The 25,248-nt window shown below is 36.8% G+C and overlaps 1 protein-coding gene across 26 annotated transcripts in view; it reads left to right on the top strand.

Annotated features, from left to right (window-relative positions):
* The window catches only part of PKP4 (plakophilin 4), a 249,719-nt gene that overhangs the window by 166,683 nt on the left and 57,788 nt on the right, over positions 1–25,248 (top strand). For 18 of the 26 annotated variants that reach the window (XM_021076442.1, XM_021076441.1, XM_013984155.2 and 15 more), the window contains 4 exons: positions 997–1,031; positions 20,781–20,912; positions 21,023–21,213; positions 23,987–24,539. In XM_021076442.1, coding sequence (XP_020932101.1) covers positions 21,055–21,213; positions 23,987–24,539 — 712 coding nt within the window. In that variant the 5' untranslated portion in view covers positions 997–1,031; positions 20,781–20,912; positions 21,023–21,054. The remainder of the gene's footprint in view (positions 1–996; positions 1,032–20,780; positions 20,913–21,022; positions 21,214–23,986; positions 24,540–25,248) is intronic. The other 8 variants (XM_013984157.2, XM_021076431.1, XM_021076434.1 and 5 more) reach the window with 1 other exon arrangement.

The raw sequence follows: 25,248 nt of genomic DNA on the forward strand, positions 1-25,248 counted from the left end.
TTCTTAGGCTTGTTGTATATGTATGTGTATCGGTGTGTGTGTTTAATGCAAAAAATGGAGTCAGTAGCTATTCCACTGTATAGCACAGTGGTGAGAAACCCTGACTTTGAAATCAAACCATCCTGGGTTTGAATCCTAGCTCTTCAGGTTACTAGGTTAAGATTTTGGCCAGTTTAATCTGTAAAGTAAAGATAATTACCTGTTTTTAGGTTGTCATGAATAATATAAAGGATATAATATATGTGAGATACTTACTCTAGCATTTAATAAATGCTTAATCATCCAGCCTCTTGTTCCCTTTGTTCTACCACACTGTCCCCTTAGCACTATACTTTACTACATTGATAATTTAGAGGGTGCAGAGCAGGAAGGCACAGATATGTTTTTATGAACACATTTTTAAATTGGTATTCTGTATATCAAGAAAAATAGTAGTTAAAATTTTCTCTTAGCTCGTAAAACCTTATATTTTGATATAAAGGTTTATGATATTTATATTTTATATGGTAACATTCAGTTCAAACTGACTTCATTAACATAAGTTTATAGCATCTAGCGCTTCTTTTGAAAATGAGTAGAATGAATGAACTTCCTAACACCCCTTTGGTCTTTTTAATGTGTGTGTTATACAATGTATAATATATTTGTTTTAATTTATATGTAGCTTTCATATTAATTATCCCACGTAAAACAGCATGGTTCTTCATATAAGTATGTAAAGGATGTGGGGTGTGTTTTATCCAAAGAGAATTGTGCATCGCTTTATAACTTGCCTTAACTTCCAAGCAGAAATATGATTTTGTTCCAAACTGATGTGGAGGGTTAAATACTGTCCAAAAGTTAACTTAGAATCATAATTTTAAATTGTGTTTGAGGTTTTTACACCTTCATATAATTAAATGTGAAAATTAAATGTTTATTTGCAAAACAGATCCAAAGATCTTTTTTATGACAAAGAAAGTAAATGTTCCATTTTTTTTCCTTCTTTTTCTCTAGCTCAACTGAGAAGTCATTTCCTTGGAGATCAACAGGTATGAGTTTTTAATCCCCAAAAAACTTACATTTTGTGTAGACAGAAGAAGCCTGCTATCTTAATTTATTACCTCTTGGTGAAAACAGCCCAGCAAAGCCTTTAATAGTGACAATATTGAGCTACTTTCTTTTGAAGTACTATTTCATAATATGCTTAGTTTTTAAACATACTTGAGTAGATTCCTATAGATTATGTGTCGGGAAGTTAAAACATTGGACATGAGCATTTTTAATATCAACTCAATATCTGCATTTTTTTAATCATCGAGAAACACAGACGTGCCCTCACAAAGGTTACTGTATAATCTAGGAAAGTTGGCTGATTGATCATATAAGTCAAGGGCTTTCCCTTTCACATTGTTTCTCATGCTCAAGAGCAGAGTTGCCTGAAATGTTTTGGGGTGTTTGTTTGTTTATGTATCCAGATGTAGCCTGATAGCTTCTGAAATAGTCTGGAAATTTCTAATGTAGTCTCTTTATCTTTTCTTTTTACCCTAAATTTACCTCATGTAAAGGATGAGTTACATTGAGGAGAGTGTCAGCCACTTTCACAGATATTTGGTATCTTTTTACTCAGTCTTCACTCCTTGAATATTTACTGAGAAGCTGCAACATGGATGTAGAACTATACTCACTGCTGGTCAGACAGTGATGGGCTCCAAATACATATAACCCTCATCCCCCATAGCTTATAATGTGAAGGATGGCACCAACAATAGATAAGTGCTAGAAAAGGCCTGGATATCTAAATACCGGGACCATTTTTAAACAAGGCTTGAATTGAGTAAAACTCCTATCACCAAAGGCCAGGTATCTAAGTTTACATGAACCTGCCACCATGATTCTTAGGTTATTTATAGTGCATACAAGGTATTCTCTTTCATAAAGAAGTTGTTCCCAAGAAATGTAGTATTTTATTGAAATAGATTAGGCAGAGACACGTGAAAAGCTACTTAACAATAAGACTTAACAAACAGCAGTATACTACAAGGAAAGACATGCCATGAAATATTATGTGGTTAACTGCCAAATAAGTATTATATGGGAAACATCATATTTGGACAGCCCACCTCTGAGATAGCTTTGCAGAGAAGATGAGCCTGGAGCCTAGGGCTTGTGGAGAAAGTGCTATCACTGGGCAGCAGAAGAGATGACAGAATGTCTCCTGGGAACATTTAAAACTGTCTTGGGGGATGATAAATTGTGCAGAGGCTACACAGCCACACAGGGTCAAATTATAGAGATCTGTAAAACCAGGTACTTTGAACTCCCCTACAGGTCTGGAGGAGCCACTGGAATTCCTTTGAGCAAAACATCACCTAATTTAAATATTCCTCGTGAGAAATAGCAGTACTGTGAACTGTTAAAAACTGATTTGAAAAGTTCAGTTTAAAGAAAAATATACCGTGTCGTGCATTTAGTACATGGCTATGGCAAAAATCTACCTTTTAATATAAAATTTTCATATAAGCTCATGTTTAATACTGCATCGTTAATTTATTCCAAAAATATTTTTTGAGCCTAGATGGCTAGCACAGTCATCAGTGCTTAAGACAAATGTCCTTGCCCTCTTAAGTGTTTCGTCCAGTGGAAGTGCATAACTCTATACACTTAAAAAGGTGGGGGGATGGTTCTGTAAAGGAAAACTACAAGTATATACCATATTTACCCATATCTCTGTTTTTGGACTTCAGGTTGTTTCTAATTTTTCACCATTGTAAATAACATTATGGTAACGTACATCTTTTTATATAAAGTTATATCTGCAGCTTTGATTTCCCTTAGGCCAGATTTTTAGGAAGAAAATCATTCAAAGTATATGAATATTTTTAAGGCTCTTCATATGTATAACCAAGTTGCTTTCATAAAAAGATTGTATTCATTCTTCCTCACTTTAGGTATTTTAGGTTGATCCTCTCATTTTCCCTCATTAGTGTCCTCATTTATATTTCTATCTAAATAGATTGAATATTATATATATATTTCATTTAATAAATATTACATATTCATGTATTTGTATATATTCCAAAGACTTTAGTGTTAGGGAAATACAGCTCCAATAATCCATCTGTCACTACCACAGCTACATTCATAATTCACACCAAATAACTAGACTTTATCCCTTACTTTGGTCAGAGTACACTCTTGCACAAATTCATATTCCAGCCTGGAAGTTATTATATTTACTTACCCCATTCCTTTTGCAGAGAGGGAGAAGTATATTAACCTTCTAACACAACAAACACAACTGACATTCACTCCACTTTCTGTTATTGTAACTATATTAATGTTACTCATGTGTTTTCTTAAATTTGCCCACTTTCCAGCTGTACGTAAGGCCATTTAGGTTGTAACCATGGCAGTAAGCTATAATGATAAGGGTATAAAATTGAAATTTGATTATATGAATAAAAGAGAAAAATCTGATTTGTTTCATGTCCTTTCTCTAGGCAGTTATAGATGCCCTTTAGAAGTTTGATTGTAAGTAATAGGATAAAATGACAGTTTTGCTGCTACTTTTACTGTAAAGTTTAACTGTTGACTTCTCTTTATCATTTTGCATACAGAGATATGAATGTAATATGAAAATAATCTTGTTTTTAGAATTTGGCAGTCCTACCCAGAATGAGGTAGGGGTTGCTTAAATACAAAAACTATTTAAAAGGTCTTTGGTCTGTTTTGTCTTTGGCTAGGTCTTGACCAAAGAAACATCTTTGTTCAATTATCTTGGTTTCCTAAATAAGGAAGGATTTAGAATTAAAGGTCTGTTATGTTCTTCATTTTTTTTTTAATGTTTTGAATGTTTACTTGAAGGCAATTTCTCTACCTTTTTTTTTTTAATTGCTTGAAAACCGTTTCAGCAATAAGGTGAATTGTTAGCAAGGCAATAGTTTGATCACTACCTGGAAAAGATCCCTGCCTACTCAGGTATTTTCGGGATGTTATATTCCGTTGAAATGCCAGAAATTGAAACCAACTGCTGAATTTGTTTTTAAATAGCTGAACTTACTGCAAATTTTCTAAGGAAGAGCTCAGGATGCCCTAGGCAGAAAAGATTTCCATTTATGATTCAGTTCAGGAGAATCAGCTTGCTTGTTTTTCTGGTTGATTGGTTGATTGGTTGATTTTTAATTTGTACCAGGTATAGTAGGCGGTTGGAAAGCAAAAACCAAAGTCTTGGATGCTCCAAGAGATAAATTCCCATAACATGGGGAATAATCATCCTTTCTACAAAACCCTTTTATTTCCCTAGGTTGATTGGGAAGGAGTCTTAGGGAGAAACTCCCCTGGACATAATAAAATTGTTTTAAACATTTATGCCTTATTGTTACCTTGCCTTTCTTATGCCTTCTCTCTTCATTATTCTATATTTTCTAGCTTACCAGTATTGCATATCTACTCTATAAAAACATAAATGCACATCCTCTTATCTTTTATTAAGAGGAGAGTTTATCGTTTTCTATGTCTTTAGCTTTGCACGTCTTATGACCTTGGATTTTGTGTTTGTATGTATGTACATTCTGCTCAAAAGAGTAAATAAAGAGCGAATGTTGTCTTAGTGTTCCTTTCTGTTTCCTTTCTTGTTAGTATGTGATTTTTCCATTATTCATGTCTTCATATCTCTTACCAGTGTGTGTATTTGTACAGTGTCTTATGTTCCACCAAAATTTGAGGTAGCTTTGAAGAACCCATACAACAAAAGAGAAAAAGTAGGAGTTCCCGTAGTGGCTCAGCTCAGTGGTTAACGAACCCAACTGGCATCCATGAGGAAGCGGGTTCGATCCCTGGCCTTGCTCATTGGGTTAAGGATCCGGCATTGCCATGAGCTGTGGTGTAGGTCGCAGACGCGGTTCAGATCCTGCATTGCTGTGTCTAGGGTGTAGGCCAGTGACTACAGCTCCAATTTGACCCCTAGCCTGGGAACTTCCATATGCTTCTGGTGCAGCCTAGGGAAAAAAAAGAGAGAGTGAAATAAACTCCAAAATCACAGAAAACATGTATTAGAATAATAAAGACCTGTAGAACATACTAGTGCAAATATATGCACAAGTAATTATACCCCTTTGTGATGGAAAATACAAAGAATATTCTTTAAAGAAAAAAAAATCTTGGACTTATTTCTCTTTTAAGAAAAAGCACACTACTTTAGTCATAAAAATAACTATATACAACATTTGCTACCCACCAGAAAGCAGGTGTTGAGGCCAGAAATTGAGTCCTTTTTTCAAAGTGATCATGGGTTGTTACTTAAATCCTCCAGCCACATCCTGTAAAGTGAATTTTGCCACAAATCGCAATTTCACAATTTTTCTGTTTAGGGGTGGGGGAAATTACTAACTAGAGTTTAGGCAGTTGCCAGGTTTAGCACTTACGTGTAAGATGAGGAGGGGCTCAGCACCAGGGAACAGTCTCCCTCCCCTCCTCTTCCCTGCAGACTAGGACCTGAGCCTCCTGCAGGGCTGAAGTGCACCCACTGTCCCCACCAGGCCAGGAAATCAGGCTCATTTGCACTTGAAGAAAATGTTCAATAAATAGATGCAGAAGCAGATATTAGTATATGTTAAGTAGATGATTGAGAATTACTACTTGTGGATAAGAAACTAAAAGAGGCCAGCAGATTGGAGTCTTGAGTAAAGAACAAGTTAGTAAAAGACATAGGAGCATAAAAGTGAGAGCAGTTTCTGGCTGACCCAGAAGGCATTAGCGATTCATAGATTTGGATTGACAATAGGAAGGAAAGAAAATATTAATGATCCCACACAATTCAAATATTTGATGTTTGGCAATAAATATAAGAGGGAAGGGGAAATCCCTTGTGGATAAGAAACTAAAAGAGGCCAGCAGATTGGAGTCTTGAGTAAAGAACAAGTTAGTAAAAGACATAGGAGCATAAAAGTGAGAGCAATTTCTGGCTGACCCAGAAGGCATTAGCGATTCATAGATTTGGATTGACAATAGGAAGGAAAGAAAATATTAATGATCCCACACAATTCAAATATTTGATGTTTGGCAATAAATATAAGAGGGAAGGGGAAAGTTGGGGCAAGATAGTAATTTTAAGTTGATCAGATTATTTAACTTAGTAGTGCCACATTTATTTATTGTGGAATATGTCATGAGTGCCATAATTTAAATATACTATCCATTTAAATCATTAGTATATGGTTTATAGTGACTTGGTAGTTAATATATACTATTAAATTTAAGGCTTTATGAAAATCAGGTTTTGTGTTTTCTTTATGTGTTTAAATTCTGCTTCTAAAATGTATGGGCACAAGTTTTTTCCACTGGGGTGGGTTTAAAAAATAAATAAATAAATACTAAAGTAAAAGATAATTGAGAGACTAGCCATAAGTCAATTTATCTTTTTTCCTCCATCTGGAGCAAGTAATTTACAATACAAAAAAGCATCAGCACATCATGAGACAAGACACGAACTTAAATGGGAACACTTTATGCCTCAGTGGGAATGTACTGAATTTATAAGGGAGATACAGTAGGAAGTTATATTATACATATTCATAAATGGAATATTAGATTAGCAATCATGTATAAAGAACTATTTTACCGTGGATTTTGAATGTTATGATTTATTATGACTACGTATTGTACAAATGACAAAATTTGATTTCTGCTTCTCTTACAAATAACCAGGGAGAATACAAATTTCTGTTAAAACCAGCTCTAGCATCCCAGGTTTTTCCTTTCTTATTTTTTTCAGGCCTTTTTTAAATAACAGTCATTATCTTCTTACCACAATCGCAGTCCTATAGGATAGAGATCACCACTATAAAGGTTTGCTTAACTTTTTAATATTTTATTACAAAAGTAAGGCATGCTTCTTATTTAAGATTAAAAAAATTGTCTAATAGAATTTGGAGTAAAAGGTAAAAGTTTCCTTCATTTCCACATCTACCCATACTTTGACTATTGCCCCACAACCTACACACTCATACAGAAAATCTGGAATAAAACACACCAAACTGGTGAATGAGTGTGTGCGTAAATAGCCACACACATTTGCTTTTCTTTTGTTTTTAATACAATGAGCGTATGTTATACATTGTTGTGTTTTTTTTTTTTCCTTAAAAATAGAGTAAAACCATGCATGTGTTTCTATGTCACTATACAAAGATCTGCCTCCTTTTAAACGGCTATCTATTGTTTAGAAAATTTATGTAATTGGTCCCTTACTAGTGAATTTTTTTTTTTTCCAATTTTGCACTTCGGCAAGCAATGGTAAAATTTTTCACAGCACATCTGACTGTTCTGTTCATTACATTTTAAGAGGAACTACCTGGGCAAGGGCGTATACATTTTTACTTTGGCAAATAGTGTCATATTGCCCACCAAAGATGCTTAGCAATATGTGGGAGGTGGGAAGACCTCTCCTTTACCCTCTTATGTCAGTTGGCTCTGGGAGACCTGTGAATTAACTGACAATAGGATAGGAGGAAAAAAAAAAAAAAAAACCTTAAGTATTCATATGCCTGTGGAGCCTAAGAAAGTTTGAGGCTTATATACCTAACTTAATTGGAGAGAGAAAGCTGGCAGAAAGGGCTCCTGTGGGAAGAACAAATGGGTTTCTGGGGGAACAAACAGAAGATAAGGTTTGTGATGCTGTTTGTTTACACAGGTGCAAGTGGTCTTCTCCACTTTTGTTTTCCTTCATTCCATAAAACTCCCCCCAGAATGGATCTATGATAGCCTCACTTCCAGAAGCTTCTGCTTTTAGTGAAATGGGGGAACCTCCAAAAAGGCTTCTGAATGCATCTGTTGAATCTCAAAAGTCTTTAGTTTGCAATAATCTTTGTGCCAATTTTTGAGGTCTGAGTAGGTCCTCACTAATATATATTCCTACCTATATCAACTCTTATGCTTATCTATGCTTCCTGTGTTACCAGAGGATAGTAGCATATACTAAATTCTTTTCAGTGTTTAAAAGTTTAATAAGTTATTAGGCTTCAAAAAAATATTTGTTTTGAGTTTCCTTGGAGCATAAGCCTTATCTACAAATTGGAGTAAAATTATTTAAAGATGTAATTATTAAAGATACATTAAATCAGAACATCACATGGAGACTCCAACATATACTAACCATTCTATTATTTGATTAATTCTTACGGAAATTGGAGATCAGCCTGATCCTGGAATTTAATAAAATTGCCGTACTTCCTGTCAGCTTTGCTTTTCTCTCATTTCATATCTGGCACAAAATGATCAGACATTTTTCTGTCAACAAAAATGTAACAACTGCTATAAACACAAGCAAAAAAACAAACTTTTTATCACCATTGGAGGTAATTTGGGTACCAGCAACTCACTCCAGAAGTTCCCAAACACTGCACATTAAAATTGCCTGTGGCGCTATTAAAATAATATTCCCAGTTCTCCCTACACGCAATTGAATCCAAAAGTCTGGGCCCCAAACCAGAAATCAGTAGTCTTTAAAGACCCCTGGTGATTCTACTCTGCAGTTTGAGAACCACTGCCTTACTCATAATTAAATCAAATTTATTACTAGTGATCAAAGAGAAGAATTAAAAGTGTAGCCTCCCTGTCCTGTACAGATTTTATTTCAGGATAACCAAATAACCCTAGTCAGTACTAGCCATCTAAAGATTTCTAAAATATGCTAAAGGATTCCTGCTGATAAATGTAGAAAGAGCAATAAAGTTAGAAAAATCACCAATTTGTAGCCCTGAATCCTATCACTGATTCAAGCAAACGTTGGCAGTGTATGCAGAAACATCTATATTCTCAAGCCTAGCCTCACATTAGAATCACCTGAGAATCTTTTAGAACCTACTGCTGGCCCTCCCACTTCTACCCCAGGCCATTGCACCCAAGGTTGAGAATCCTTGCGTTAGTAGAAAGGAAGATGGAGAACTTGAAAATAGATCAGGCTGCCACCGCTTGAACTGGCTGATTGATCTGAGCAAATGTAAAAGTTATGATATGACATGATGTGAAGTACATGGCTCCATTCATAAAATAGTCTAACCACAAAAGTTTGGCCTGAAAGCTTTTAGCTCTAAATTTCTGCTTACAAGAAAAATCGAGGTTAGAGGAAGTGTAAGTGCCACCATGAGAAACCTATCAAACAAATTCATAGTGTGACACATACTATGAGTTTATTGCTATGGTTCCAGCAGTGAGCCAAAAAAAAAGATGAAAATGAGGGGATGGGAGAGCCTTATTATATTTACAATCACAGTCAGGTGCGATCAGTGAACCTTATTTCAGCCTGACTAGGACAAGCCACTGGAGAAAGACATTTCTGAGATGTTAGGAAAATTTTGAATGTGAACTCATATGGCATTATGGAATAATTGTGGTTTTATGAAGTCCTTATTTTATAGAGCTACATATGGAAGTATTTAGAGGTCTGATGATCCAATGTAAGGAGTCTGTTTTAAAATTCTGTAATAGAAAGGAAAAGAGTAAGTGGAGCATAGAAAGTGTAATTTTGTAATTATTAAAACGGGGTGGTTATATTTTCCACTATTTGTATATATGTTTGAAAAGCTTAATATTTTTATTTATTTATTTATTTATTGTCTTCTTTTAGGGCCACATCTGTGGCATATGGAAGTTCCTAAGCTAGGGATCAGATTGGAGCTGCAGCTACCACACCACAGCCACAGCAATGCCAGATCCAAGCCGTATCTGCAACCTACACCACTTCTTGCGGCAACACCAGATTCTTAACCCACTGAGTGAGGCCAGGGATCAAACTCACATCCTCATGGATACTAGACGGGCTCTTAACTTGCTGAGCCACAGTGGTAACTCCATTTAAAATTTTAGATAAAGGAGTTCCTGTTGTGACACAGTGGAAACGAATCTGACTAGGAACCATGAGGTTTCGGGTTCCATCCCTGGCCTTGCTCAGTGGGTTAAGGATCTGGCATTGCCATGAGCTGTGGTGTAGGTCGCAGGTGCGGCTCGGATCTGACATTGCTGTGGCCGTGGCATAAGTTGGCAACTGTAGCTCTGATTAGACCCCTAGCCTGGGAACCTCCATAGGCTGCAAGTGCGGCCCTAAAAAGACCAAAAAAAAAAAGATTTAGATACAAATTATTTAAACAAAGGGTTCAAAATATTGAGTTTAAAATTGTACGTCAGAGTGATACATATTAAAGCCACCAAACTGTGGACCATATTCTGAAGGCTAGTTTGGATATAAATGAAGCCAGCTATGAGATAATAGCATGCATGCTCCAGCCAGTAGGTGTTACTTAGAGTTTCCACATAGATGGGTTTTTGTTAAATGAATTCTTATTAAGCAAAATTACCTGATGTGCTGGGCATCAGCTTAGAACTCCACATTTATCACCATGTTTGTGCATGGGTGACAGTCACCAAATAAGAATATTAGCATTTTGCTTTAGCCAACACATATCTGAATGTACCTGAACCAGTTATTTGTGATGTATGAACACATCCCCCCGAAGCTTAAATAATATGTTAGTACTTTGTGTAAAAATCAAATATCCAGTTTTAGCCTCTAATTTTTATGTTTAATTCAAACATGTCAAATAAATAAATTTTCTCATGCTTTTAATGATATGTGCAGAAATATTCTATTAACTAGCTAAAATAAAATAGAAATTGTCAAGTCAGAAAGCTCTTTTTCCATTACCACCTCCACAATACACAGAGCCACAATTCCTCAGTTTACAGTTGTTACTCTGGGAAACATGAAAAAGGCTATTGTCTCTACCTACATGTTTCACTGTTATACCAAAGTTAGCCTGCATTTAGTTTGGTCATGATAGTCTTTAACTAAAAAGAGAATCCAGGAGAAAAGTATAGACAAACCTAGTTTCACAAGACCCATTCATTTCTTTTGATGGTACGTACGTATGGATTTTTTAAGGAAGAGGCCATTGCACCCAAGGTTGAGAATCCTTGCGTTAGTAGAAAGGAAGATGGAGAACTTCCATCTTACCAGAAGAAATTGTTTTCTTACCAGAAGAAATTGTCAGGTATCTCCCATCAAATATTTTCATTATATGTTTGGTAACATTTTTCCTTCAAAAGAATGAAATTTGTCTTTGAAAAAAAATGTCTCTTTCTAGGGCCGCACCCATGGCACATGGAGGTTCCCAGGCTAGGGGTCTAATCGGGGCTGTAGCTGCCAGCCTACGCCAGAGCCACAGCAACTTGGGATCCGAGCCGTGTCTGCAACCTACACCACAGCTCACGGCAACACCAGATTCTTAACCCACTGAGCAAGGCCAGGGATCGAACCCGCAACCTTATGGTTCCTAGTCGGATTCATTAACCACTGCACCACAACGGGAACTCCTGTTCAGTTTTACTCTTTAGGAAGCAAGAGCCCCATGGGCTTTTATGTACACAACTTATTAAACTCAGACACTTCGCATGTGTAATACATTTCTTTTCATCTTTGTACTTCTAAACTGATTTTTCTAGTTTTCCTTTGACAGATATAATACAGTATAAATTTTTATCGTAGGTGTAATACCTGTATTATAATTACTACCCAGTGTAAAAATACTTAATAAACACTCATCTTAATATGACTACTTGTGGAAATTGCTACTTTTTTCTAAAAATTATTTTGAAATCCCTGAACAGAATTTGAAATTTTAAAAAAATATATTTTTGCATAAGAGATCTCTCTGGTGACATACAAACCTAAAATATTTTTCAGATTTGTCATATAAAGCACTTTATGCCAGTTTATATAATATGAAGTTTGCTTAAATTATGAAATTCAAGTAGATAAGCTTTTACAGTGATTTCAAGGCAGACTCTTTTAAAAGGTTTAAAGTGCACTAGGAGGTCCTTGATTAATAGTGGTTTCTATTTTCTAAGGCTTTTTACACAGTGTTTTCTGGATGAGTAAAAATTTTTAGCGCCATTGTCTTATTAATATTTAAATAAGATTGTATAAGCATAAGACCTAAGAACTTAAATGTATTCACGAGTACCAGATTAGAAATAGTTTCAAGAAATAAGGTCTTCTACTTGTTCTCCTAAGTCTTTACTTCCATTAAAACCCAACTTTTAAAAGATGGCACATGTGGAGTTCCCTGGTGGCTCAGCAGGTTAAGGGTCTGGTTCATTCTCTGGCCCAGAAACTTCCACATGCCTCAGGCATGGCCAAGAAAATAAATGAAGGATAGTATATCTGTGTAGCAGTTTATACTTGGATCCACAGACTCCAAGTATCTGTAATATTCTTAAAATATTCTAAAAATCAGTTTTTTGATCCATCTGTATCTTCTGTAGATTAAAGGATGTTCTTTTTTTTTTTGTCTTTTTTAGGCCACACTTGCAGCATATTGAGGTTCCCAGGCTAGGGGTTGAATCAGAGCTGTAACTGCTGGCCTCTGCCACAGCCACAGCAACTCAGGATCCCAGACATGTCTGCAAACTACACCACTGAGCAATGCCAGGGATCGAACCTATGTCCTCATGGATGCTAGTCAGCATCATTTCCTCTGAGCCACAAGGGGAATTCCCTAAAGGCTGTTCTTATGCCTCATACGTTCATCTCCCTGTTTACATTTCCACTCTGAAACAGGATTTCCCAGTGTTGTCATGGCCTCCAATAATAAGATTACCTGCTGTAGAAATAAATTTTGTATATCGGGGAAGCTACTGAAGAAGACAAGTCCCTTGGGGACCATTTTCTAGGTCCCCTTCCAGAATTTGGCCAAGAACTTTACTTCTTAGCCAGTGAAGGCACTGCAGCAGCTCTGTGGAAAGTAGCCTCACTCCTGAGCCTGTGGTCCTCCAGGAAGTGAGAGTCCCATGTCCAGACACAAAGTTGAGTCCCCATAGGTCTAGATTTTCTACTCATATTTTTCACAGGGTTACTGCCAAGTCTGATAGGCTAACCTTAACTCATAGGCCAACATTGAAGAAATATGACATACTCACTTCCCTTAACTGTCAAACAGAGTATCATCTGCCTTAACATTTCATGCTATTACCATCCCAAGAGTCCTGCCAAAACTCACACTACACTACCTTTCATGTAAGGGTAAAAACCCTGAAACACGACAGCAACTCAGGACAAGGACAGTATAGCATAAGGTTATAGCATGCTGGTTGGTAAAAGACCAGTTATAGGGTTGTACCTACGAAAAATCTCCGTGTTGATCTCTAGGTTCTTGTTACCATGGTGATTTCATACACAGTGTAGACCTCTGTTATATAACATAAACAGATACATTGATTAACAAGCAGAGTCATTTTAATAATGTCCAGTTCTTTAAAGAGGCTTTAGAACTTTGCCCCTTTTTCATATTTTTCATTTTCATTTTCATTTTTTAATTTGTTTTTTATTTGCTTTTTTTATTTTTAAGCCTTAGACTTTTTACTGAGCGTATTTTTATGCATACTTGGTATTTATTTGGGAGGTATAGTGCAGAAAAGATAAAGTATAATGGGCAAGAAGGACCATGCTTCCAATAATCTCCCAGTCTTAAACACAGATGGAGATTATTTCATTTTATCTTGAAGCTTGTTCAAGTCCTATCTTTGTATGTATTCATTTTTTTGGAAGATGCTAATTTGATGTTTGAAAATGTCCTGTGATATATTTCTGGTGTCCCAGAAAACGTGTTTATGATTTTTTAAAAAGGTAATCCATATTCCTCAGTATACAGATTAAAGAAGTAGCATTCACGTTCTGTTTGCCGTTTTTACTCATAAATATGTCTCAGGTTCATGTTCTTATTGTGCTAAACCACATCATGCCAACTATTTGTAGTTTACAGCATTGATCAAGAAATGGCTAATCACATCCTATAAGTCTCCGGGTCTCTTTGATAAATTTGACTAGTATCTTCTTCCATTCCACATAGCAGATGTTATTTAAAAGATAATACACAGTTAATAAGTGTGACATACCATACTACAATAAGGAATATTTTATTTAAATGATCCTTTTGTTGATCGGAGGTATGGTGGCTGTGTATACATACATTTATATGTGTATGTAATTTGTGATTTACAAATATTCAAAGAAACAGTAAAACTTTTGAAAACAGTTTAATTTCTTTTTAATGATTTAGAAGAGATTTGAGTACCTTTTTGTCTTTGCAGATACACATTATCACTGGATTCCACTATAAGAGTAGAAAAATGACTGAAGATCTTATTCATAGTATAGAATTTGGTTATTTTACAGTTCATATTAAATAAATGTCTTTTACCAACTTCTTAAAATTTTTTTATATTTAAAGACAAAGCACAAAATATGTACCCTATACTCTAAACCTAGTTATTTAGATCTTCAAATTGAATTTGAGGGACATGGGAATTTAGTATTTTAGTGTTCTAGGTAACTTCTCAGTATCGTTCTATATTCCATTTTCTGAGGCATTGCATTTAAAAATATAAGAAATAGGAGTTCCCAGGTGGCCTAGTGGTTAAAAGATCCAGTGTTGTCACTGCTGTGTGGCGCACATTCAGTCCCTGGCTCAGGAACTTCTACATACTTTGGGCACAGCCAAAAAATATATATACATATGGAATAGATACTAATGTATTTTAAGGAGTTCCCATCATGGCTCAGTGGAAACGAATCTGACTAGGAACCATGAGGTTGCAGGTTCAATCCCTGGCATCGTCCAGCAGGTTAAGGATCTGGCATTGCCATGAGCTGTGGTGTGGGTCACAGATGTGACTCGGATCTGGCATTGCTGTGGCTCTGGCATAGGCCAGCAGCTGTAGCTCCAATTCGATGCCTAGAATGGGAACCTCCATATGCCATGAGTACCCCCCCCCAAAAAAGATACTAACATTTAGAAGGTAGTTGGGTAGATGATTTTATTACTTGGGAGTAATTTGTTAAGGGTTTTTTTTGTTTTGTTTTGTTTTATTTTATTTTTAAACAGTTATCTTGCTGTCTTGCTCTCTCTTTTTTTTTTTTTTTTTTTTTTTTTTTTTTTTGTCTTTTTAGGGCTGAATCTGTGGCATATGGAAGTTCCCAGGCTAGGGGTGGAATTGGAACTGTAACTGCAGCCTACACCACAGCTCATGGCAATGCCGATCCTGAACCCACTAAGCAAGGCCAGGGATCAAACCCACATCCTCGTAACTACTAGTTGGGTTCATTATCACTGAGCCACAATGATAGGAATTCAAACAGTTTTTGTGGGATTTTTGGCCACACACATGCATGCAGAAGTTACCAGGCTAGGGACTTTTTGAGATACTAATTCTATTAACTTTTATTTTTAGGGTAACAGGTATGGAATAATGTATCTTAAAAAATTTATACTTGATCTGTGTAAGACTTTTTTCTCTTTTTTAATTAAAGTATAGTTGATACATAATATCATATTAGTTTTGAGATTTGACTTTTATGTACATTAGTGATTTGACTTTTATGTACATTACAAATTGATCATAATGAGTCTTGTAACCATCTGTCACTGCAATCATTGCTGTGTTGTTGATGATAGTCCCTATGCTGCACAGTACATCCCCATGACCCATGACCTAGACCTCTTAAGCCCTTTCACCAGTTTCTCCAACCATCCCGACTTTCCCCCCGACCGTTAGTTTTTTTCTCTGTATCTGTGAATCTGTTTCTCTTTTGTTTTTTTTTTGTTTGTTTGTTTGTTTTTTGGATTTCAGTTAGCATGATAATTTCTAGGTCTATCCATGTTGTGGCAAATGGCTAAATTTCATTCTTTGCTATGGATGAGCAATATTCTTATGATGGAATACCACATCTATAGCCATTCGTCCATTGACAGACACTTAGGTAGCTTTCGTATCTTGGCTATTGTAAATAGTGGTGCAGTGAACATACAAGTACATGTATCTTCTCAATTAATGTTCTCATTTTCCTCAGATAAATATTCAGAAGTGGAATTGCTGGATCATATGGCAGTTCTGTTTTTAATACTGTTTTCCATCATGGCTGCACCAATTTACAGTCCCACTAACAGTGCGTGAGGATTTACTTTTCTCCACATTATTGCCAGTGTTTGATTTTTGTCTTTTTAAGGATAACCATTGTGATAGGTGTGAGGTGCTATCTCATTGTGGTTCTGATTTGTATTTCCTTCAGATTAGTGATGTTGAGCATCTTTTTGTATATCTGTTCATCATCTATATGTCCTCCTTATAAATATATCTGTTCAGGTCTTCTGCCCATTTTTTAATTGAATGACTTGTGTTTTGTTGTTGAGTTACAGGTTCTTTATACATTTTGAATATTAACCCATTAAAGGATATATCATTTGCAAATATCTTTTCCCACTCAGTAGGCTGCCTTTTCATTTTGTTGATGGTGCCCTTCACTGTAAAAAAGTTTTTTAGTTTGACATTGTCTCATTTGTTTATTTTTACTTTTGTTGTCTTTGCCTAGGGAGACAGATCCAAAAAAAGTATTACAAAGACTGATGTCAAAATGTGTACAGCCTAGGTTTTCTTCTAGGGCTTTATGGTTTCAGATCTTACATTTAAGTCTTTAATCCATTTTGAGTTTATTTTTGTATACTTTATTTTTAAAATTGACCCAGTTTCATTTTGTTGCAGGTAGTTGTCCAGTTTTCCTAGCACCATTTATGAAGTGACTACCTTTTCCCCACTGGCATTGGTTCCTTTGTAGTAAATTAATTGACCATATAAGAATGGGATTTTTTGGACTAATTTGACAGGAGAGATATTACCTTTCTTTTTTAATGTTTGGTAGAATTCACCTGTGAAGCCAGTCTAGGCCTGGGCTTTTGTTTGATGGGAGTTTTTTCCTTACTGATTTAATTTTACTACTAGTCATCAGTCTGATCAGATTTTCTATTTCTTCTTTAATTCAGTCTTGGAAGATTTTGTCTTTCTAGGAATTTATACATTTCTTCTAGATTGTCTCATTAGTTAGAGTGTAATTGTAATCATCTCTTATGATTCTTTGCATTTCTTTGATGTCAGTTGTAACTTCTCTTTTATTTCTGATTTTTATTTGAGTCCTCTCTCTGTTTTTCTTGGTGAGTCTATCCAAAGGCTTATCCATTTGTTTATCTTTCTAAAGGACCCCCTTTTAGTTTCATTGATCTTTTCTATTTTTTTCTTTTTAGATTCCATTTCATTTATTTCTCCTCTGATCTTTATTATTTCCTTCTTCCTACTAACTTTGAGTGTTCTTCTTTTTCCATTTCCTTTCAGTGTAAGCCTAGATTGTTTATTTGAGAATTTTCTTGTTTCCTGAGGTATAGTATCACTATAAACTTCCCTCTTAGAACTAATTTTGCCTAGTTTCATAGGTTTTGGGATATTGTATTTCCACTTTGGTTTGTCTCAAAGTATTTTTTTATTTCCTCTTTGACTTCTTCACTGACCCATTGGTTATTTAGTTGCATATTGTTTATTTAGCCTCTAGGTATTTGTGGTTTTTCTAGTTTTCTTGTAATTGATTTCTAGTTTCATACCACCATGGTCAGAAAAGATGCCTTTCAATCTTCTGCTTCTGCCCTGAGACTTGGAGCAAGTGAGTTTGTTTATGCACCCGTTATGGGCAGATTCTCCATTTCCCACAGCCCTCTGGATCTCCCAGACTTTTAAGTTTCGATGCCTTTCAAAAGGCACTTGTTACAGGGCTCATCTTCCTGGTGCAAATCCCTTTGGCTGAGAGCCTGACTTAGGACTTGGACCCCCCCCCCTTACTCCTAAGGGGTGACTTTCGTGGTTGTAATACCTCTCCCACTGGTGAGTTGCTGTATTAAGGGTGTGTGTTCTGATTAGACCGCATCTCCACCAACCTACTCATCTCAGTGTGGTCTTTTTCTTTATATCCTCAGTAGGAGAAAATCTGTTCTGTTGGTTCATTCTCATATCTAGTTGTTCTGTGTGTAATTGTAGTTTTGTGTGTCTGTAGGAGGAGATAAGCTCAGGATCTTCGAACTCTACCATCTTGATCCCACCAAGATTATTTTAAATAGCTTCTCTTAAAAAGAGTTCAAATGAGCACAGTTGCTTGCCACCTGGTTTGTGAGAAGTGGTACATGGGAGAGACAAATTGCTAAAGAGTAGATTTTTACAATGCCTCTTTCTCTTTTCTTATTTAATTAATATCTCCTAGTGGTTAAAAAAGGAGAGAGAAAGGCATACACAGAACCCTGTTGGTTTTGGTTTCCATGGTGATAATTTCTCAGATTCTAACACTGCATGCCACCTAGTGTTTCTAAGTCAAAGCTTTGATGTATTGGTATCCCAGGTTTTATCTTGTATGAAAGCCGAAGCTAGGAACGATCTAAACATATTTTTCTTTCTAAAAAGTGGCACATTTTTCCATGTAAGAGATGTCTTAATCCTACTAGAGGGGTACTTCCATATCTATATTTTGTTGCCATTTTGTGTATGGTTGGTTTTCCAGTGTTCCATTCCCGGGTGCAATGAAGGTGGATTGCTGCATAGCTCTGCCTTCACATCATCTCTTACTTAGCTTCTCCCAGGCATCCTATTCCCTGCAAAACTCTTCTAACCTAGCAAACTATATATTTTTACTTAGTTTCTAATAAAACTCCCTCAAGAATTCTTGTGTAAGAATGTTTAGAACTCTGGAAAGACAGAATACTTAGAAACAAAGCAAATTACTCTTCGGGATTTCTACCTGATAGAGACTTATCATGTTTAGTGTGTACCAGGGAAGCCATATACCATCTGTAATCTGTGATGAAATTCCAAACTTAGAAATTCAGAGCTGTCACAGAACTCTGCCACCTGGAAGTATAGTGTCAAATGATAAATATGAAGACAAGTTCATTAAAAAAAAAAAAAACCTGTATTAAGAATGTCAGCAGATCTTTCTAGATGCTGGGAAACAAAACCTTGGATAGAATCTGACGTTAAATTAAAGGTTTTTGAATGCGGATTCCCAGTTCTCCTATAAACCTTGTATTCACTCTCCAAGCTAGCTTGATCAGCAATGCCTAAAAGTTTCACTTTACTTTACCTAGACAATTCTCATTGAACACAGTAAAGTAAAGCCACAGCACAATGCCAGGCATGAATCAGCACTCAGTAAAGACAAGCTGCTATTCTTACTGGAAATTTGTTTATTCGACAAATGTTTACTGGGCACCTCCTGAGTGCTATGCACCTATCCTAGGCACTGGGATACAACAGTAAGCAAACCAGACAAAAGTCCCTGCCTTCATTGAGCTTATATTCTAGTGGAGAGAGATGGTGATAAGTGCTATAAAGAAAGGACAAGCTGGCCTCCTGTGGTAAGTGGATACTGCTTAGATATTACTTCCTGTAGGAAATTTTTTCTAAGCTCCTTACCCCTGGACAGTAGCACACACACACACTCTCTCTCTCTCCCTCCCTCCTTTTCTCTCTTTCTCACTCACTCTTTCTGGAGCTGCATTCTTAGAGCCTAGCATATATTAGGGCCTTAATAAATAGTTAAAGGAAGAAAGTCAGAAAGGAAAGAAAATTTAGGACATTGAAATCCTTAGGATTATGTTAAATTCAGAATGTGATAAAGATTTATTTTAAATCTATAAAGTGAGAGAGAAGCTACATTCCTGGAAAAAAAAAAAAATGTTTGCTAGCAACATGAGGGTTAAATTTGATGGGGGAGAAAAAAAAGACTTGTCATGAAGATAATCAGAACATGGTCAAATATATTTTAAGATACTAGAGAAAAGAAGACATATTTGAATGGAACTGGGGAAAGGCAGTATAATCTATACCACCTAAATTTAACACATAAAAAAAGAAGTTGGAAGAGGGTAGGCAAAGATAAATTGTTTTGTTTTGTTTTGTGTTTTTAAGTTCAAGATGGCAAAATGATATAGTTGAAAATAAAACAAGATAATGGGAGAGACAGATTTGATGAGAAAAAAACAATAATGAGGTTAGATTTGTCTATTTTCATTTGGAAAAAGACTAAAGGAATAAAATAAGCAAATGAGTAAGAAATTAAAGTCTCCATTGTTGGCAAACTGAAAATTCAGTACATAGTTCCATTGATTTTAGATGACATGAAATATGACATAAAAAGCTAGCCTTCCCTTCAGAAGTTTTATCACCAAGCTCAATAATATGAACTCCTGCAAGTTTTCATTTCAAAAGTTTGAGATATGGAAGATCTTTAAAAAAAAAAAAAAAAAATAGCTACTATTTTTCACCCAGAGTCTGTTAATCCTGTTGGAAGAAGCCACCTATGAAGTGAGTTTTCCACGGGGGAACAAAATCAGTTTTCAGGTTTTAATTTAATGTAATATGTAACTTAATTTATGGCTCATAGTCACGATGAAAACATTCATGAAATTTAACAAAAAATATTAATAAACTGAGTATATGGAGCACTTTCATATAGAAAAGAGTCAAAATGAGGAGTTCCTGTCGTGGCGCAGTGGAAACAAATCTGACTAGGAACCATGAGGTTGTGGGTTCAATCCCTGGCCTTGTTCAGTGGGTTAAGGCGTTGCTGTGGCTCCAAAATAGGCTGGTAGCTACAGTTCTGATTAGACCCCTAGCCTGGGAACCTCCACATACTGCCAGTGTAGCCCTAAAAGGAGAAAAAGACAAAAAAAAAAGAAAAGAGTCAAAATGATTGTGCCGTTCAAAGTGAAAATTGTCTTGTGTTAACTTATATGAAATCTTGAGGTAACAGTCTTATATTAAGATTATGCAAATAAAAAAAAAGATTATGCAATATTACTGACAAATATTTGAACCTTTTTAAGCAAGTATTTATGTAACATTATTGTTCATTTTAACTAATCAAACTTATCTTCTTGCAGATGTGCCAAACACTGGTGTAAACAAACCTAGGGTTTCTGACACTGTCCATCCCAACAACTATCTCATCAGGACAGAGCCAGAACAAGGGACCCTCTATTCACCAGAACAGACATCTCTCCATGAAAGTGAGGGTCTGTTGTATTATCTTTTAAGTATTAGATGTGCTTTTAATATTTCTTTTTTGAAAATGAGCACCTGGAGTATAAAATGAAAATATTTCCTTCTGGTTTCATTCCTGCAGGATCATTGGGTAACTCAAGAAGTTCAACACAAATGAATTCTTATTCCGACAGTGGATACCAGGAAGCAGGGAGTTTCCACAACAGTCAGAATTTGAGTAAGACAGATAATAGACCACAACATTCATTCATAGGATCAACTAATAACCACCTGGTGAGGAATTCAAGAGCTGAAGGACAAACACTGGTTCAGGTAAGCCAAACACATCAAGATCCTTGTCAAGAAACAACCTCCTAATTGAATATCTACTATAAGTATTATTAAAAGTAAAGCCAATACAATTTTGAAGTTATGAAATAAAGTAGCAAAATCATTTTACACTGTGAGTCTACAATGTTAAGGCATGAAACCTTAAAATATATTAGTTCCTACTATTGAATCCTGATCAATTCAAGACATAGGATAATAATTTTTCTGGAAGCAGCAAGTTTGGCATGAGGGGAATAGTCTAGGGAGAATATGAGAGAGCTAGGTGGAATGTTCTAGTCCCTGAGGGTTATGAATTCCTGAAAATACTAGAGCTAAAATATTCTATAAAGAGTCCTAGAGAGCAGAGCACTATTCCCACACTTGCAAAACTCAACTTGGCCATTTCTAACCAAAGTTTTTGTCTTCATCTTCAGAATTGTTCTCTGAAAACACTCTTCTTTCCTTTGCTAGAACATAGATGAAATATGTTCAATGTGTACAATAGCTATGGAAAGCTATTGTATGGAAGCATAACCTTTCTGTTAAGTTTGGGGTTTCTTACTTGATGTGATAGTCACTAGTAATAATAATAATGCATATGCATTTATAAAAACTCTTGAGCTCTGCATTCACTGCTGCTTTATTCCCATCAATCCTCCAGCATACACCAGAATTAATAGAAGTGCTACGAGTCCCAACTAGCAGTAACCAGTGAGGATGACTGTCTGTCCAAGTACCCTAGCGATTTCTCTGGAGCAGAAAAGTGGCAAGATGATCAAAAAAATTAGGCAAACACTAAGCTTCTCTTAGTACAATATAGGAAGCCCTGAAGGTACACACAGCAGTGGGCCAGGATTCCCAGTGCCAAAGGAGAAACACAGTATAACTTTGGCCCAACAGTTTAAGGGAAATTTTTAAGCATTAAGAAGCGTTTCTGTATTAAAGCAAATGCAAATATGATACATGAGTTCTTAAGCTAAGATAGGAAATCCTGTACCCCTAGCAAACTACTTCTAGCTGTACCACGCCCCACCACCTCCCCTACTTCCACCACCTCCCCTACTTCCACTATCCCACCCCAGCACCACTGTTCCTCAGAGGTACATTTACTCTTCTGATGGAAGAGTTCGGGAAGCTTTGGACTAAGTCCTTACAGGAGTTCATGTGCTTAGGTGAATTTTCTGCATCAGCAGGTCTAAAGTCACGTTTCTGAATACTAATTAACTATAGAGATTATCCATTTTGTCCCTAAAAATGGTCATGTTACCTTTTTATTTAATTTTTTTTTTACTTACAGCAAGATGATTTTGTTCCTGGAGCTGAAGATTGCAAGAGGGTCTTTAAAACTGCTTTTGCAATAAAACTGCTTTTGCATATAGTCTTGGCATCACAATTTCTAAGTATCTGGGCCAAGTGTCATCCCATTTTTGATAGTAAACAGCTAATATGTGGAATTTTTTAAAAATCACCTTTTGCACTATTAGTAAACCCCAAAAGCAGTTCTTTTTCCAATGGTCTACTAATTTTTATACCCCCTCTTTCTTGTTGTGTATTTACAGTCCCCTCCCCAGATCTCCACAGCTATTGCCTTCCCAGAATTGTTGAGTTTGAGCACACAAGTGGTCTTAGAGCAGGTGTTTCAGCCAGCCAGCTGCTTCTGACACCTGGACACAAAGAGAGTCCTTAAGTTATCCCTGTTTCTTCCTTTCTTACCCCGGCTAAAAGTGGGGTTGATGACACCTGTACTGTAGCAGTCACTGGGGAGATACCAAGCCACCCAGTCCTAGAGTCCATGTCCCTGCCTGGTCCCATCAGACCAGTGCCCCAGTCCAGCCACCATTCATTATTCTGCTGCATCAAGGAAAGGATCTGAGACTCAGTCTGGAAGAGTCTACAGATTCAAAAAAGGACCAGTCATGGCAGAAATGTTCTTCATTTCCCAGTATGGTCTTTTCCAGCTGGCTAGGCCAAGAACCCAGCCGAGATTTTGAGCATTCCTTTTGCTGGAACAAATTTGAGGGCACCTTGACATGCGTCTCTTTAAATCCACCAGCTAAAATTAAAAGCTTATAAATCAAAGGATGTAGAAACGGCTGAAATCACTAGCAGCCACACTTGAGCTAAAAGAAGAGACAGATTGGCTAAAGCGCCTGTGCACCCAAGTTGTCCCTTGAGAGTAAATTGACAGAGAAGAGTACTGCACCCCAGGCCCTATCCAAACATTCAGTTACTCCACTTTGAAAGAGTACATTCCTTTTGTTAATGGGGGCCAATCCATGAAGACAGTTCTAAAGACAATTATAGATACTCCTCTCACTATATTTAGATTAACGTATTGAAAACATTTTTTGTTTGTTTGTTTTACACAAATGCATTATCTTCGCCAAACTTTAACTCACAGGCACCACATAAGTATACTGCTCCAGTGACCCTTCACACTTGCAATACAACATATTGTGTGTTGTGGAGAATGAATAGGCAGAGGGTTAAAAAATGTAAAGACAAACGTAAAAGGAATGTTAACTGTCTTTAGATCTCTCTTTACTGGTTGGTTTTAGTATGCCGAAGGGAGAACGTAAGGGTTTAATCACCAAAAAAAAAAAGAATAAGGAAAAATTAAGATCCAGCTCTAAAGCATAGAAAGGAAAAGAAACTTAGAAGCCTAAACTAAATAGTGAGTGCACATTCTGTAGTGAGCTGTGTGCATTTTTTTCTGTAATGACAATGGAGACAAAACCCTGGATAAACCCATTCTCTTTTTTCCCCCTTTCATCAGCCATCAGTAGCCAATCGGGCCATGAGAAGAGTTAGTTCAGTTCCATCTAGAGCACAGTCTCCTTCTTATGTTATCAGCACAGGCGTGTCTCCTTCAAGGGGGTCACTGAGAACTTCTCTGGGTGGTGGCTTTGGCTCTCCATCAGTGACCGACTCCCGACCACTGAACCCCAGTGCGTACTCCTCCACCACGCTACCTGCTCAGCGGGCAGCCTCTCCGTACTCTGCACAGAGACCCGCCTCCCCATCAGCTGTACGTCGGATTGGGTCAGTCACCTCCCGGCAGACCTCCAACCCCAACGGACCAACCCCTCAGTACCAAACCACCACCAGAGTGGGGTCCCCGCTGACCCTTACGGATGCACAGACTCGAGTAGCTTCCCCATCCCAAGGCCAGGTGGGGTCATCATCCCCCAAACGCTCAGGGATGACCGCCGTACCACAGCATCTGGGACCTTCCCTGCAGAGGACTGTTCATGACATGGAACAATTCGGACAGCAGCAGTATGACATTTACGAGAGGATGGTTCCACCTCGGCCAGACAGCCTGACAGGTGAGTACAAGGTGACAGCACTGCACACAGCCCAGTGGGGAAATCTTCTGTGAGGCCTCTCTGAAATAGAAAAGGCTTCCACATCGCCGTAATGTGGGAAAAGCTTATATTTTTATCTCAGAATTTATACTGCAGACCTTAGGCTGACTTGTCTTTCAGACTTTCTAATTTTTAATGCATCTAATTATATATACATATATATTTATTTATATCATCAGACTTCTTTTACAATGAATATATGTACCCCTTCCCCTATAATATTAGGATATACAAGGTACTTTTTTTTTTTGCATTTTAGAAGAATTGGTTGGAGTTGTAAACTGTTTGTTGAAGTTTTTCATAGTGAAATATTTCTCACTAGCTAGGCCTACCCATACCCAAACCAATAAGTTATGTTAAAAGGTGTCGTCAGAATGCCTGTTCAAGGAGTTCCCATTATGGCTCAGTGAAAATGAATCTGATTAGTATCCATGAGGACACAGATTTGATCCCTGGCCTCACTCAGTGGGTTAAGGATCCGGCCTTGCCATGAGCTGTGGTGTAGGTCGCAGATGCAGCTGAGATCTGGTGTTGCTGTGGTTGTGGCGTGGGCCAACGGCTGTAACTCCTCAACCCCTAGCCTGGGACCCTCCATGTGCCACAAGTGCAGTCCTAAAAAGACCCCCCCAAAAAAGAAGAAGAAGAATGTCTGTTCAAATTTTTTTTTTTT

This window comes from Sus scrofa, chromosome 15 (assembly GCF_000003025.6).
Source record: "Sus scrofa isolate TJ Tabasco breed Duroc chromosome 15, Sscrofa11.1, whole genome shotgun sequence".
Lineage (NCBI taxonomy): Eukaryota > Metazoa > Chordata > Mammalia > Artiodactyla > Suidae > Sus > Sus scrofa.